The sequence below is a fragment of the Acomys russatus genome, chromosome 30 (assembly GCF_903995435.1).
Source record: "Acomys russatus chromosome 30, mAcoRus1.1, whole genome shotgun sequence".
NCBI lineage: Eukaryota > Metazoa > Chordata > Mammalia > Rodentia > Muridae > Acomys > Acomys russatus.
The window spans coordinates 24,759,568-24,774,642 of record NC_067166.1 but is presented as its reverse complement, the minus strand read 5'-3'; the positions used below and the strand labels follow the sequence as shown (position 1 = coordinate 24,774,642).

The following is a 15,075-nucleotide window of genomic DNA, read 5'->3' as shown; positions in this document are numbered from 1 at the left end:
CTGGGATTGTAAGCACGCAACACCAAAACCACGTCATGCAACGCCAGGATCCAGAGAGACCAGCATGCTAGGCAAGTGTCCTATCCATTTAGATACCCAAGACTTCAGGGTCCTACTTTAAAAAGCTCACTCTGGCATCTCTGTGGAGGATCAACATTGGTCAGGTAGAGAATTGAGGCACAAAGACCAGTCACAGGGTAACTTAAGCAGACTAGGTAAGAGACGGCAATTTGGGATAGGCCTATAAGCAACCTGGTCAATGACTGAATCCAAGACACACAGGCAAATGAGAATAGACGAGATAAGCCAGAAATGGATGAAACACAACTCCTCCTATGCTTTAGACCTAAGCATGGGGCAGATGAGTTCTGGGAAAAGATTTGAGAAGACAGCAGGAGTTCATTTTGAAACACATGAAATTCAAAATGTCTATTACTTAAACCGATAAAAAAAAAAAAATGGACTATCTGAATATGACGCTCAGACTTAGAACTTAAGGGTTCCAACAGCACATGCAGTTGGCTCTCACAGAAATTAAATCCTACAAAGTCCCTGTGAATGAAACTAACAGATAGCAAATAGTGGCTCCAGGTAAAACACCTGGTTAGGGAACTGTGAGCTTAATTGTTTTATGGTCCAGGCTATGAAGTGAGTTTACAACACAGATATGTGATTTTCTCCAGCCAGTCAGTCATGAAATATCCACGGCTGACCTCATCCTGAAGTGAAGGCATCTCCTCCATTTTGTTTGTTTGTTTGTTTGTTTTTCTTTTTCTTTCTTTTTTTTTTTTTTTTTTGCTTAGAAATTATACATAACAAATACATTTATTTATCAAAGGTACAGTCATTTGGGTAAAATGTTAATTTTTAGTATTTGACTATATACATATACTCTTTCCACTTCATCAAACTTGTAAATGCATTAGTTATGCCTTATTACATAATTTTTAATCTTGATGCTTTCTACTTATTATAAATATTAATATTTGTTTCTATCTAGAGATAAACTTAGAAGACTACAGAAAGTAACTTTTGTTTTTGTTTTTCAAGACAGGGTTTCTCTGTGTAGCCTTGGCTGTCCTGGACTCACTTTGTAGACCAGGCAGGCCTCGAACTCACAGAGATCCACCTGCCTCTGCCTCCCAAGGGCTGGGGGTAAAGGTGTGCGCCACCACGCCCGGCTTCTTCTCCATTTTGTTTGTTTGTTTGTTTGTTCTTTCTATTACATTCATCTTATTACCACACAGGGTGCAATGCTAGTCAGGACATTTGATACCAAGCCTTAAGAGCAACACATGTGATGCCAACCCCCGCAACACGTCGGACAGTCTCCAAGCACTTACCCCATCCTTCCATAGGCCTTGCTGTATTTAGAATCGATTGCTATTGCTTTCTCACAGTCCTTTATTGCATCTGTGTAGTGACTTAACTTGCTTTGAGCAGCAGCCCTGAGAGGAAGAGACAGCAGAATAAGACAGCTTTCAAGGCACCAGTCCAGGCTTTTCAGGCACGAAATTACATAGTTCTTGTCCCAGTTTTCACGTCACTCTTCATAAATGTTTAAGTCAAACTGTCTGATTATACAACAATTTTAAAAATAGCTTAAAACATCAGGAAAAATATGTAAGCTTCGTTTTCCCCCTTGCATTAGATAAAAGGCAAATGTGCGGGTCGTTACAACCCATCTACCTATTGATTGCCTCTCAATTTGCCTGAAAGGCAAACTGAAAACACTGCGGTATCTGGACCTCAGGAGGCCTACGGAGAGGGCAGCTGCTGTGAACTGGTCACTTTGGTAGTAAGGCTACAGCATACCAACATTTTCCAAGCCATCGACACTTCCTGCTCCTTCACTCCTAACACAGACAGACTGAACACTGTTTCTTCAGTCTCTCGAAGGTTATCAGAATCTCCCTCAGCAAAAATCTGCTTCAGAAGACGGCTGACGAGACCGACTCTAGAGAAACAGCGCCTGCCTGGACAAGCATCTTAGTAACTATGACCGGTCAGGTAATAATGCCAAGGAGGAAGAGTTCACTCAGACAAGAAATGGAGGAAAAACAGAAGCCTTAAGACTGGTACTCAAAGGCCAGTAAGGAAATGTGAGGAGCCAAGATACAGCTGCACCAGGTCAGGGATGAGGGCAGGAACACAGAATCACATCTCAGGTTCTCACGACCTGACCTCACCCCAAAAGGGCAGGGTGTACCCCTCTACTCCAAACACTGTACCCCCAAACCTGAGGTCCCTTCTAGTAATAAAGGCAGGAAGCCCTTCGGGGGTGGGGGAGGGGGGGGGAAGCATAGTTATAAACCCAGAAATTGACTGAGACTCCTTCATGCTTGCAAGTCAACAGACAAAAGCTCACAGCAAACACCCCACACCCACCCCCCACCCCCACTCCCCACTCCCCACCCCCACCCCGCTCTCTTCCCACCTTTGTTCTTCCTTCTCTCAGAGCCACGTTTGTTGTCTAAATTGACTAACCCTTTTGTTTGTTTAACTACCCCAGTCAGCCTTCTGTCTTCCTTGAAACTAATCAACAGTAATTTCTTTCAGGGACATCCGGAACTCTCTAGTAATACAGATGAAAACAATAAAACTGATGAAAATGTGTGTGTCGTTGATCACTTCTCCCTGGAGGGATGGCCTTGCCAGGCCACAGAGGAAGAGGATACAGACAGTCCAGATGAGACTTGATAGGGTGGGGTCAGATGTTAGGGGAGGGGGGCTTCCCTTTCTGAGTGCTAGAGGAGGGAGGGTGGGATCGGGAGAGGGCTACAATAGAGATGTAAATTGAACAAATTAAAAATAAAAATAAAAACAAAGAAAATGTTTCTGTGTGTGTGTGTGCGCGCGCTCCTGAGTGACAGTCAGGCACCTTCAGGTGTCAGTCCTCGCCTTTCCTTGAGTTCCTTGAACTCCAGATGGTTTGAAGCTAGAAGGATCCAGCCTAAGCCCGGGCTTCCGCAGAGGATATGGCCCACACAAAAGGGAAGCTTGCTTCTGCCTCCCTCTTGCGGAAGCTCATCTCTCCTGCCCCTGAGGCGTTCCTTCCCTTGTGGAAGAACTTATGTCCTTGGAATTCCAACATAGACTGGAAATGGGCAGCTCCCTAGGACTTCCCTGAGACTCTGCCTCCAGATTGGGGGTGCTGAGCCATCCAGCCTCACGGACTGAGCAACTACTGCTGTCTGTCAGGAGCCTGCGATTGCTAGACTACAGAGACCACATTTCCAACCATCGATTCCGTTCCTGACCAACACAACACTAGTGTCCCATCAACACTGAATGTCCAAAGTAAATGCAAATGTTTGTCAGCTATCCATGAGGGTGTTCTATAAAACCAGTCCGACAGAGAGGTAGCTAAAACTGACACCGACAGTCCTGGAGACTGAAACTTGGAATATAGATCTTCCAATTTTTCTGTAAGAAACAACCCTATCTAGTGTAGATTAGCTTGATAAGAACTTTGGAGATCAGTCTTCACAACTAACAGGCACATTAATCGCTGACATACATATACTCCAGAAAGTATGGTGGAATTTGCCTTTAATCCAAGAAGTGGGGAGGCAGATTTCTGAGAGCTCAAGGACTGCTGGATCCACATAGCAAGTTCCGGGCTACATAGCGAGGCCCTGTCTTAAGAAAAAAGACAAGAAGTCAAAGACCTCATGCTTTTGACAAATTTGACTTTTGAACCTATGGTACGTCAGTAAGTAAACTCCGTGCCGTTACAGTAAGGGTGGGATGGAGTGCATCCGCAGGGAAGGCTCAGTTCCAACCACCATGGAAAACTCTCACACCGCGGTGACTGTGGTTCATGTCCACAAGTCCATCCTGCCCATTGGTTATGGCAGTTGGAGAAAAGCAGTTCAGACAGTGAACTAATGGCCGGAATCCTGCCAACTCAAGTAGCTGAACGAATAATTCAGTAAGCGGAATCTCTTCTAGAACTGACATTTCCTGAGAAGTCTAAGATGAAAGATGACTGTGTGCTTGCCTCTGGCTGCAAATGAAGCCTTCCTCCTGAAGTTACCACGTGCCTCCCACTCTCTCCCTTGGAGAGCCACCCAATTCTTCTCCTAGTTCAACTGGCACCGAGTAGCAAGCTGGGATCCCTGCACAGGCTAGGCAGGTGCTCCAACGCTAAGCTAACGCACCTGCTGGGCACCGGCAGGCACACAGACACCTTTGAGGAGCGGATGGACCAATAGTGACACACTATTCCCGCTCTCGGCAGTGTGGGAGTCCAGTGTGGGGAGTGGAAGAGAAAGGCTAGCTGACTATAAAGAAAAGGTGGTCACACACACTTGTCACCCCAGGACTCAGGAAATGGAGACAGGGGGAAACTCAGAAACGCAAGGCCGGCTTCAGCCACATAGGGAGTTCAAGGATAGCTTCAGCTTTCTAAGACCCTGTCTCAATTTAAAAAAAAAAAAAAAAAGAGAAAAGATAGTATTTTTCTTTTTTTCTTTGTGATGTTTTGTTTCCATTTGGGATTTCAGCTCTCATTTTGAGACACTATCTTGTTATGTAGCCAGGCTGGTCTTGGACTCTCCGGCCTAAGCCTCTCTAGTGCTGGGATTACAAGTATATGTTACTATGCCTCCCAGAAAAGGTGCCTTTGAGTCTACTTGTCTGTCAACCATTCTCTTTGTTTTGTTTTGTTTTATTTTATTTTCTTGAGACATGGTTTCTCTGTGTAGCCCTGGCTGTACTGGACTCGCTTTGTAAACCAGGCTGGCCTCAAAACTCACAGAGACCTGCCTGCCTCTGCCTCCCGAGTGCTGGGATTAAAGATATGTGTCAGCACTGCCCGGCCTGTCAACCATTCTTTAACTTAGATGAGACCCTTCATTCTTGGAATAAAATCATAAAAGTTCAGCGTTTATTAAAAAAAAATAAACAGGGGCTGGGGCATGGCTCAGTGGTTAATATCACTGGCTGCTCTTCCCGAGGTCCTGAGTTCAGTTCCCAGCAACCACATGGTGGCTCAAAACCATTGGATCTGATGCCCTCTTCTGTCATGCAGGTATACATGCCAACAGGGCACTTTTATGTGTATAAAATGCACAAATACATAATTTAAAAAATACCATCTTTTTTCTCAATTAAAAACTGTAAGTGTGAGGAGTCAGGCATGGTACTGGGCATTGGTCCAGGCCTTTGCACATGGTAGGCAAGCACCCAAGCACTCAGCTGCATCCCCAGCCCTGACCACTACTTCGGTCTCTTTTAAAAATGTAAAAAGTATATGGGAAAAAGGAGCATGACTCAAGATGCTCTGATCTCTGTCTTCATGCTGACAACGATGATCAAAGCCAGGAGGATTCAACTCAGGGACAGAATGTGGGGACAAAAGAAAGCGACTGTGTGTGCATGTGTGTGTGTAGCATGTGTGTGTGTCTATGTTTGTGGGCGTGCTCATACCACAGGACATGCCACAGGACATGCATGGAGTTCAGAAGACAACGTTCGGGAGTGGTTCTCTCCTTCCACAATAGGCGTGGTGAGGACTGAACCCAGGTCACCAGGCTTATCAGCAAGCCCCTTTACATGAGGAGCCATCTGGACAGTGCTGCAATCCTGCCACCATCAGATCACAAAGGGTAAGTAAGGTCAAAGAGAGTTTGTGCAGCTCAGAGGCGGGGGGGGGGGGAGAGGGGAAGGGGGAAAGAAAGCGAAAGCAGTATGCATTTCAGTCTTCAGTGGAAGAAGCTGGACAGCCAACACTGCACTGCGTGACAATGTCACTGCGTGACAATGTGTCTGTGCTGCTTCTCTGGCTGATGGCGGGGCAGAAGAGTGAACTTCACACAGTGCAGGCAAGCGGGCCGTGCTGGTGGACGCCTTCTCTTTCCTCACCCTTAGAACAAAAGCATCAATATCACTTGTGTTCCATTTTTGTAGACAACAAGGCAGGAAAAGTCATAACTGCTGCACATTTCCTCGTCTATAATTAAGTTATAACGAAACCTATTCTTATAACTTAAAAAAAAAAAAGCTTATACAGCTCTGTTTGCCATGTTTTTAGCTTTAGAATAGCTCATTTAGTTGATTTAAGAATTATTTTGGCCCAGCACTCGGGAGGCAGAGGCAGGCAGATCGCTCTGAGTTCGAGGCCAGCCTGGTCTACAAAGTGAGTCCAGGATGGCCAAGGCTACACAGAGAAACCCTGTTTCAAAAAACCAAAAAAAAAAAAAAAAAAAAAAAAAAAGAATTTAGTTTGGTTTTGGAGGCCTCACGATATAACTCAGACTGACTTCAAATTTGCTGTGTATGCTTGGATGTGCTCACCCTAAAGATACTCCTGCCTCAGTCTCTGGACCGATACTATAGGTATAGGTCACCTGTATTACACTGTTATTTATTTAGACACAAGATCTCACAATGTATCCCTAACTGTCCTGAAACTTACCATGCAGGACAGGCTAGCCTGGAACTCACAGAGACCTGCCTGCCTCCACCTCCTGGGTGCTGGGATGAAAGGTGTGCACCATTTTGCCTAGCAACAATGTATTTTGAAAGAAATATTTGAAGTCTAGAACTAGCTAGGCTCTTCCTATTATACTACTGTTCCTGCCAATGCACTTTAAGGTGGCCAGCGTCATATTTAATTTACAAATAAAGAAACAGACTCTTACAAAGGACAAGGGGGTGCCCAAAGGTCGCACACAGCAAGTAAGAAGAAGAAATGATTTCCATTGATCAAGTTCAAGCTCAGGGAATTAACTTTAGGAATCTGCTAGAAAAACAGGAAAGCAAAATGCAAAATCATTGGCCCCTCCTCCCACCCTTCTCAGTGCTAAGGTGAGTAGATGTTGTACCATCATCTTTTGGTGTAGTAGCCATCTTTTGTTACAACAGCCTGATGATTCTGGATTTTATTTGTCTGTCCAGATGTGTGTGTATGTGTGTGTGTGTGTGTGTGTGTGTGTGTGTGTGTGTGTGTGTGTGTGCACGTGTGCATGCGCATACATATGCACATGGAGGCCAGATGACAAGGTACCATCAACCTTCCTTTTTTTGTTTTTGTTTTTCGAGACAGGGTTTCTCTGTGTAGCCTTGGCTGTCCTGGACTCATTATGTAGACCAGGCTTGCCTCAAACTCACAGAGATCCACCCGCCTCTTATCTCCCAAGTGCTGTGATTAAAGAAGTGCACTACCACACCCAGCTCCAACCTTCCTTTTTTGAGATATGGTTCTCGCTGGCCCGGAGCTTGGCAAGAACCCTGTGTTAACTGTCCAAGCAAGATCCTGGGTTCTACCTATCTCTCTTTCTCGGGCACTGGGATTACAATTTTGCACCACAGTACCTGGCTTTTTCAAAACTATGGGTTCTGGGGATCGAACTCATGTCCTCATGCTTGCACAGTAGGTACTTGGCCAACCACTCCCAATTCTGCAGTTCGCACTATGCTCTCCAACCTGAAATGCCCTCCGTTCTCCCTTGCCTATGCAAATCCTATGTCTTTCCAAACCACTTCCAACTCTTTCCTCATCACCAAAGAGGATTTCCACGTAAGTCCCTGTCTCCTTCTTGGATCTCTTATTCCATGTTCTGTGTTAACTGATTCAACCATCCATCCAGCAGCAAGAGCCTACTAGAAAGAAAGTAAAAGACTCCGCACTGAGGCTACACAGAAGAAATGTGACCACCAAGTTTGTGCAGAAACAGAAGGCAAACTGTAAAGTGCCCACACTCAATTGCTTGCTGTTTTATGGGCAGAGCTGTTAGCATGACAGTCTACTTGTTCCACTGTCACTGGCGAAGTCTTATATTTCTTCACTAGCTCTCTGTTTAGCAAGCAAGACTGTATGAGCTCCTGTGAGGAGGACTGCAGCTCCTACAGTGCATACCCTGATCTCTGCCCTTTGTGGTAAGAAAGAATGCAAATCTACATCTAACATGAGGGAAAATGTTTGGAAACCTATGAAGTGTGTGACTATGTGACGCCTATGTATATGTGCTAAGTGCTAGAAGCTCAAGAAAAAAGTAAAACAACCCAGGCTTACAAAGAAGGACTCATGGACTGCGGAGATGGCTCAGCTGTTAAAAGCTGGGCTGCAAACAGACAAAGAAGACCTCTCATCCCCCCTTTCAGCAATGAACCTAATGTGCCACAGCATCCTTCGAAGCCAAAGCAGAAGGTAAATGCCAGAGCCGCGCTCCACAAATTAAAGTGTCCTTCATCCCCGTGCACTCAGCGTGGGGGGAAGATTTTCCTTAGCATTGAACTGTGAAAGGGGATACTGAGAACAAGGCTCCTTCCAGGGAGTCTGAGCCTTCAGCTCTAAGCAGCCAGGTGGCTAAGAAAAACCGGAAGTGGTAGTTGGCAAGGCCACAGGCTGCTGGATTTATACAGCGATAACAGTCTCCAAAAATCCCCCCAACCCCTCCTGAGGTTTCATTCACCATTCGTGTTAAGGAGGCAAATAAACCTTTCTAACTGTTTAGTATTCCGCAGTATACCCTGTGACTGAGCTCTTCCTGGGAAAGAGCCTATTTAAATATGAAAGAGACGCACGTTCGTTAATTTCAGTTTAACAGTAATCAAAGGCAAGAATAAATATCAGCAAAAATCTCTAACCCAGTAGCAGCACACATATGATTATTAGTAAATTCTAATCTCATGAAAAATTACTTACTTAGGCTCACATTTTTCATATATAACAAGTATATGGCTTACTGTACTCTATAATTTTTACAGTAATACTTACATCCTATCATAATATCTCATGGTAGTCTTCAATTTATTTTCAAGGTTTCATCTACTGAATTGAATTAAAACATTACACATATTTATCTGGCTAATTCAAATATTAAAAAAACATAGCTTGGGAGAATTCCTCTTCCTCAACTTATTTTTGCATTTTCTGTCTTTCTGAGATAGACTTCGAGTGATTAGTTTGTTTTTGCTCTTTATGTGTATATAAAAAAATAAAATAAAATGGAGGTTTCCAGTATGGCTTATCGAATTCTTTTGTTTGTCTGTCTGTTTGTTGTTTTTGTTTTTTCAAGACAGGGTTTCTCTGTGTGTATCCCTGGCTGTCCTGGACTCCATTTGTAGACCAGGCTGGCCTTGAACTCACAGCGATCCATCTGCCTCTGCCTCCTGAGTGCTAGGATTAAAGACGTGCGCCACCACGGCCAGCCAGCTCATTGAGTTCTTTATGGACCCAAGCCTTCCACAAATAACTATCAATTAGGACACATGTAGAAGTGTACACAAAGAACTTCTCTTCCTCTTCTTTTGTTTGCTTTGAGGTAGGGTCATGCTATGCAGCCCAGACTGCACTCAAATTTATGCTGTTTCTGTTTTCAGCCTTCCTGAGTGCTGGGAGTGCAGATATGTACGGCCACATCCAGCTCAAAGGTGACTGCATCACTACCTGGGGGAGAGGCTCGCCAAGCTTTTGTGCAAACAATGCTAGCCTTCTCTTAAGCATTAAAAGCAAAACTTCTAAAGAAATGACATAAGCAGTAATTCTACACCTATATTTCCCTAAAAGACTTTTGGTGGGTTTTGGTTTTGGTTTGGTTTGGTTGGGCTTTTTGAGACAGGGTCTCACTCTGTCTCTCTGGGCTGTCCTGGAACTCATCTTGTAGACTGGGATGGCCTCCAACTCATACAGACCCTGTGCCTCCTGAGTGCCTATGGTTGGTTGGTTGTTTTTGTTTTAGCAGATGTGTATATAGTGTTGCCAAATTAAAATCAGAAAAATACTTGAAATACACAAACCAAAGGCACAATGGGCATTTAGAGCCCTTGCCAACACGAAATCTACAATAAAAGCTGCAGTTTTCCTCTTGCCCAGATTCTAGCACCAATGAATGGGCCGGTGGTGTGGCAGCAAGCACCTGTAACTCCGACCCTGAGTGGGCAGAGGCAGGAAAATCCGGGGCTAGCTGGCCAGATGATGGAGGCGCACTTGTGAGCTTTAGAGTCAGTGAGAGACGCTCAAACCAGGGTAGATAGCAGTAGAAGAAGAAACCCAGGTTAGTGCTGAATTCCACACTAATGCGCTCACGCGTGAGGCACACAAACTAAAACATTAAAAAGTGAGATGGATAGCTCAGCACATAAAAACAATGATGTGCAATCAATTGCTGAACCTGAGTGTAATGTCTGAAACCACACGGGAAGGAGAGAACCAGCTCCTAATTGCTGTTGTCTGAACTCCACACGCACCTGTGCCCCCTCACTCTCTCACACACATGCACACCATACATACACAATAATAATTAAAACAACAAATAAAACTATTTGGAAGAACACTAACAACACATAGCCAACATTAAAAACAAAAAAAGTCCTGCCCAAATGGCCGTTAAATATAAAACATGACAATTTATATGAAAGCACTATTGAAATAATGATAACTAGTAGTTAGAGAACCTAATACTCACAAAGAGCATGTCAGAAATAGGTAAAGCTATTCCTAGGGCAGGGAACAAAAGAAGGTGAAAGCAGCTGGGTGCAAGCGGATCTCTGTGAGTTCGAGGCCAGATTCATCTACAAAGTGAGTCCAGGACAGCCAAGGCTACATGGAGAAACCCTGTCTTGAAAAGCCAATAATAAATAAATAAATAATAAAAAATGAAACAAAATTTCAGGTAGTCTCAATTTTTCAAATGTTGGTAACTTACAAACCAAATAAATGTTTTTGTTTTTGTTTTTGTTTTTTATGGATAGATCTAAAGTACAGGAAAAAAAATACTATTAGAAACACAGATGTTCACTGAATCTAGATGACACTGGAAAAAATGGAGACAACCTCAGAGCCCATAGCAGATGACACTAAATGCTTGTTTGCCAGTACCAGTTATAGGCGCTGGAAACACACCTGAGAATAAAAGGTAACGATAACCATGTAGATGATGCTTGGGATGACTTTCAAAAGCTAAGCCTGCGTTAGGACAGGTAGCCCCACTGGGACAGTGCTCGCCTAGGAAGCACAAAGCCCTGGATTCAGTTCCCAGCACCATGTAAACTGTTCCGTGAACAAAGTGGAATCTAAAACCGACTGCACTCCCGTAAAACAAAATATTCTAGAGGAATATTAAGACTGGTAGCCTCAAGGCTAAACAGAAAGACCCTGTCTCTAGAAACCACCACCACCACCAATGACAAAGACTAGTGGCCGCTGAATGAAGCCTATGGGTTTTTTGTTTATTTGTTTGTTTGTTTTTTCTCTCCTTCGGCTTACTTTTCTGTACTTCCAAATTTTCTCAACAAGTACACCTGACACCTGCCTTTTGGAGCTATGAGCCCCAGTGTTTCAGAATGAAAGCTGACGTGGCGCTGCATTACCTGTTGCAATAATAAACCGCATTATTGGGATCCAGTTCTATCGCCTGCGTGTAACAGTCCACTGCGGCTGCGTAGTTCTCTTCTTTCATGTGGTTGTTGCCTGCAATCAGATCAACGACAGGCGCTGTGAGCACAGAGTCTGACTGACAGGTAGCTTTCAGCCACCGAGACTTCAACAGCATGAAAGTCACATGCAGTGCGTTTCGGTCACACCGGGGTCAACTTTATCTCATACCATCGAGCTGCTTCTCTTAGTTTGGCTCACTTCCGCAATGAGGAGTAGTGGAAATTAATGTCTGCATAACATAAAATCCAGCTGTTCGGAGTGAAGGCAAGCATCGTGACTACGTCAGCCATAGATATGTACCCTCTCCATCGGCTTCCTCACTCTCCTCCCATATACAGCTGCTTGCATCCCTCCCTTCCTTCCAAGCTTACCACCTCAAGCTGCCTTCAGCACTCTCTCTCTCTCTCTCTCTCTCTCTCTCTCTCTCTCTCTCTCTCTCTCTCTCTCCTGGGCAGCCGTGCTGGGAAGGCTGCCGAGAGGAAGCTGGCTAAACCAATTGTGCTAACTTTGGCAGATAACATCCTTTTTTAAAGGAGATAGAATCCTTTTAAGGGGATTGTGGGAGATTAATTTCTAGAGAGATAGGACTTCAGATGTCAAGCTAGCCTACTAAGTGCTGATTTTCAGGAAGAGTGAGTGCACACATACAGCTGGCAGTCAGATAACTTGTAAAATGAGAGAGTCCTGTGGCGATCTGCTACTGCCTCACGTGAGGGAGAACAGTGTCCAGCGTGTTGGGCAGAACCACTGGATGAAACTGAAAATGCTACATCTGAGAATGGATGAAGGGCTTTAGTCTACCATTCCTCCATTTCCTGTTCTTGTTCTGTTCGTTAGCTGCTTAACAGGAAGGTGAGGAATAAGCCTGCAGACAGCAGGGGCCGGAAGGGTAACAGAAAGGCAGGTGGTTAGGCTTCCAGGGTCAGTGAAAGCTATTGTATGTCAGGACTTGAGCAATCGCTAATGGGCGAAAATGGTTAATAACTGATTTGGCTGTAAAATGTGTGAATGTTACAAACCAATGGACAGTACATGGTAAGAGAGCAACTTACACAACGAATAGCTCAAGAAATGTTTTTAATGAAAATTAATTAATTGGAGTTTGTTTCGAGACAGGCTTTCTCTGTGTTAGCCTTGGCTGTCCTGGAGTCCCTTTGTAGACCAGGCTGGCCTCGAACTCACAGAGATCCACCTGCCTCTGCCTCCCGAGCGCTGAGCTTAAAGGTGTGTGCCACCACCGCCCGAAGAACTTTTTTTTTTTAAAGAAATCACAGAGAATAACAAACTTAGAAAATAGTTACTAACATGAGCTTGAGGTACTTAAATAGATTTCTTTGTCAAAGAGATTTCTGTTGTTGCTCTCAGACCTTTTTGCCTTGTTGTGGGATTTCACCACCATCAGCATTAAAACTTTACTGGGCCTTTCCTATGAACCACCTTCAATGTGTAGCTACTACAGATAACCAAAAATACATGCAAGTGCTATAACATAAGTTAACGATTAGAAAGCTTCCATTTATAAGATAGCCAATATGCAAACCCAGGGCACCAACGAAACGTGTGGACACAACAATAAAGCTCGGGCATCGCGCTTGATATTTGCGTAATGTTCTCCTACAAAACTGTCTCCTTCCTCTCACAGCCCCATCAGCAGCCGGAGCCATCCCTGCTTCCTTGGCTCTTCGGAAGCGTGCGAAACATCTGGAAGCCTTCTCCAGGACGTTACTAGCTATCAAGTGGCCTTGACGAACACCACCAGCCTGAAATATCACTACCCTTGACGAGCCACCATGATCATTTGTTTTCACAGAAGTAGTAACAAGATCCAGACAGGGCGGCCATCGTTTTGACTTGGCTCGTAGCTGATAGATGACATAATTTCGGTGAGAACAAAGAACAAAAGCTTTTGCTAAAGATGAAGGCAGTAGTAATGCCATCGTCTCCCACCTGCTGTGCTGAAGGCGCTTGTGCTGCCTTCCCCACCCCCACCCCCCAGCCCACATCCTCCTAAGGGTCATTATGTCATAACAAAACCAAACAAATGGCTCCATGGGGATTAGTATTTCCCAATGCTGCCACGCAGAGCAAGCAGCACAAGGGACAAAAATAACATTTCAACTTGCCACTTAGTGAACACTGCTACTAGAACTAAACCAGCCGCCACCAGGAAATGGCGGCAGAGACCACACAGCATCACTGGAGTGTCCCACAGTGCATTGCACAACCAAGCGGGCGAAAACTTCCGATGGAGCTGCTCCAATTAGAAAGTAGTATTTCACGAAAAACGTGTTTGCATCTGGGTTGCCGAAATACAAACACCCTGAGTAATACAACTCAAGTGGCAATAAGGAGTAAGTGGTGGTGTTTTAAGATGTATTTATTAACTTATTATGTATACAGTGTTCTGCCTGCATGTACACCTGCAGGCCAGAAGAGGGCATCAGATCACATTACAGATGGTTGTGAACCACCATATGGTTGCTGGGAATTGAACTCAGAACCTTTAGAGGAGTAGGCGGCGCTCTTAACCAATGAGCCATCTCTCCAGCCCCCGGGCGTTGTTTTTATTTTATGTGTAAATTATGAGGTCATAGTATTTTAAGGTTTCAAGGCCCCCTGAGAATATCACTTTCAGAGGACACAGAATTGAAAACAGAGACGAATGTACTTGCCCAAAGCACAGAACTTTATAATGTAATCCTGAAATGATGAAAACATTGAAGAACAAGGATATAATCAAATATATTAGTTAATAAGCAAGTCAAATGCCATTTGTATACATTAATAAAAATGTAAAAACAATTATATGAAAGTTAAAATAACACAAGATTTATTACCTCTTTTTGAGTAAAAATAAAGAAGAGTTTGAGTCAAAGAGCAAAAGCCTACAGAGACTGGCTAGCCTTCATTGCCTTTTATTATTGACAAGGCAATCTGTGTGAGCAGCTCTATTACTCATCACACTCACACGTGCTCCTCAAGTCCTGTCACTTTAGAGTTGCTGTCTCCAGAGCTGCAGAAAGCAACTCCTACAGGCCTAGGCTCTTACCTTCATCCTTCAGTTGGTCGGCCTTTCCCACGTCCTCAGACACCGGGTTTGAAAGGGGCAGTATATCATTCTGAAAGGAAATAAAAACGTGCTTCTTTTTAGCTACACCAAAAGTCACCCCAAACCTATAAATAATAATAAATTGCACACATCTTGGTAATCTGTCTGTAATCCCATCTCACTAAGTACAATACCTAAATAAGTATTAACAAGAAATGGGATAAAGTCTTCTCATGTACTTTTATAAAAACTATGGGGCTGGAGAGATGGCTCAGGGGTTAAGAGCCCTGGCTGCTCTTCCAAAAGTCATGAGTTCAATTTCCACATGGTAGCTCACAACCATCTATACTGAGATCTGGTGCCTTCTGGCATGCAGGTAGAATACTGCACAAATAATAAATAAATAAGTCTCTGATAGGCTGTGATCAGTGGGGGAGGAGGTCCCCTTCTGTCACACACTTAGAAGAGGGGAAGAGAGTAAAAGAGGGAGGGAGGGAGGAATGGGAGGAGACAAGCAAGGGGATAAAAATTTAAATGTAATCTGAATAAATTAATAAAAACAAATGCCAAAACCCCCCCCAAAATAATAAATAAATAAATAAGTATCTTAAAAAGTAATCTGTTAAAAAAAAAAAGGAAA

At 44.0% G+C, this 15,075-nt stretch overlaps 1 protein-coding gene across 2 annotated transcripts in view; it reads right to left on the bottom strand.

The window, feature by feature from the left end:
• Positions 1 to 15,075, bottom strand: part of Sgtb (small glutamine rich tetratricopeptide repeat co-chaperone beta) — a 37,136-nt gene that overhangs the window by 10,820 nt on the left and 11,241 nt on the right. For both annotated transcript variants that reach the window (XM_051172386.1, XM_051172387.1), the window contains exons 3-5: positions 14,436 to 14,505; positions 11,320 to 11,419; positions 1,344 to 1,448 (exon numbers count right to left, since the gene is read on the bottom strand). In XM_051172386.1, the coding sequence (XP_051028343.1) occupies positions 1,344 to 1,448; positions 11,320 to 11,419; positions 14,436 to 14,505 (275 nt within the window). The remainder of the gene's footprint in view (positions 1 to 1,343; positions 1,449 to 11,319; positions 11,420 to 14,435; positions 14,506 to 15,075) is intronic.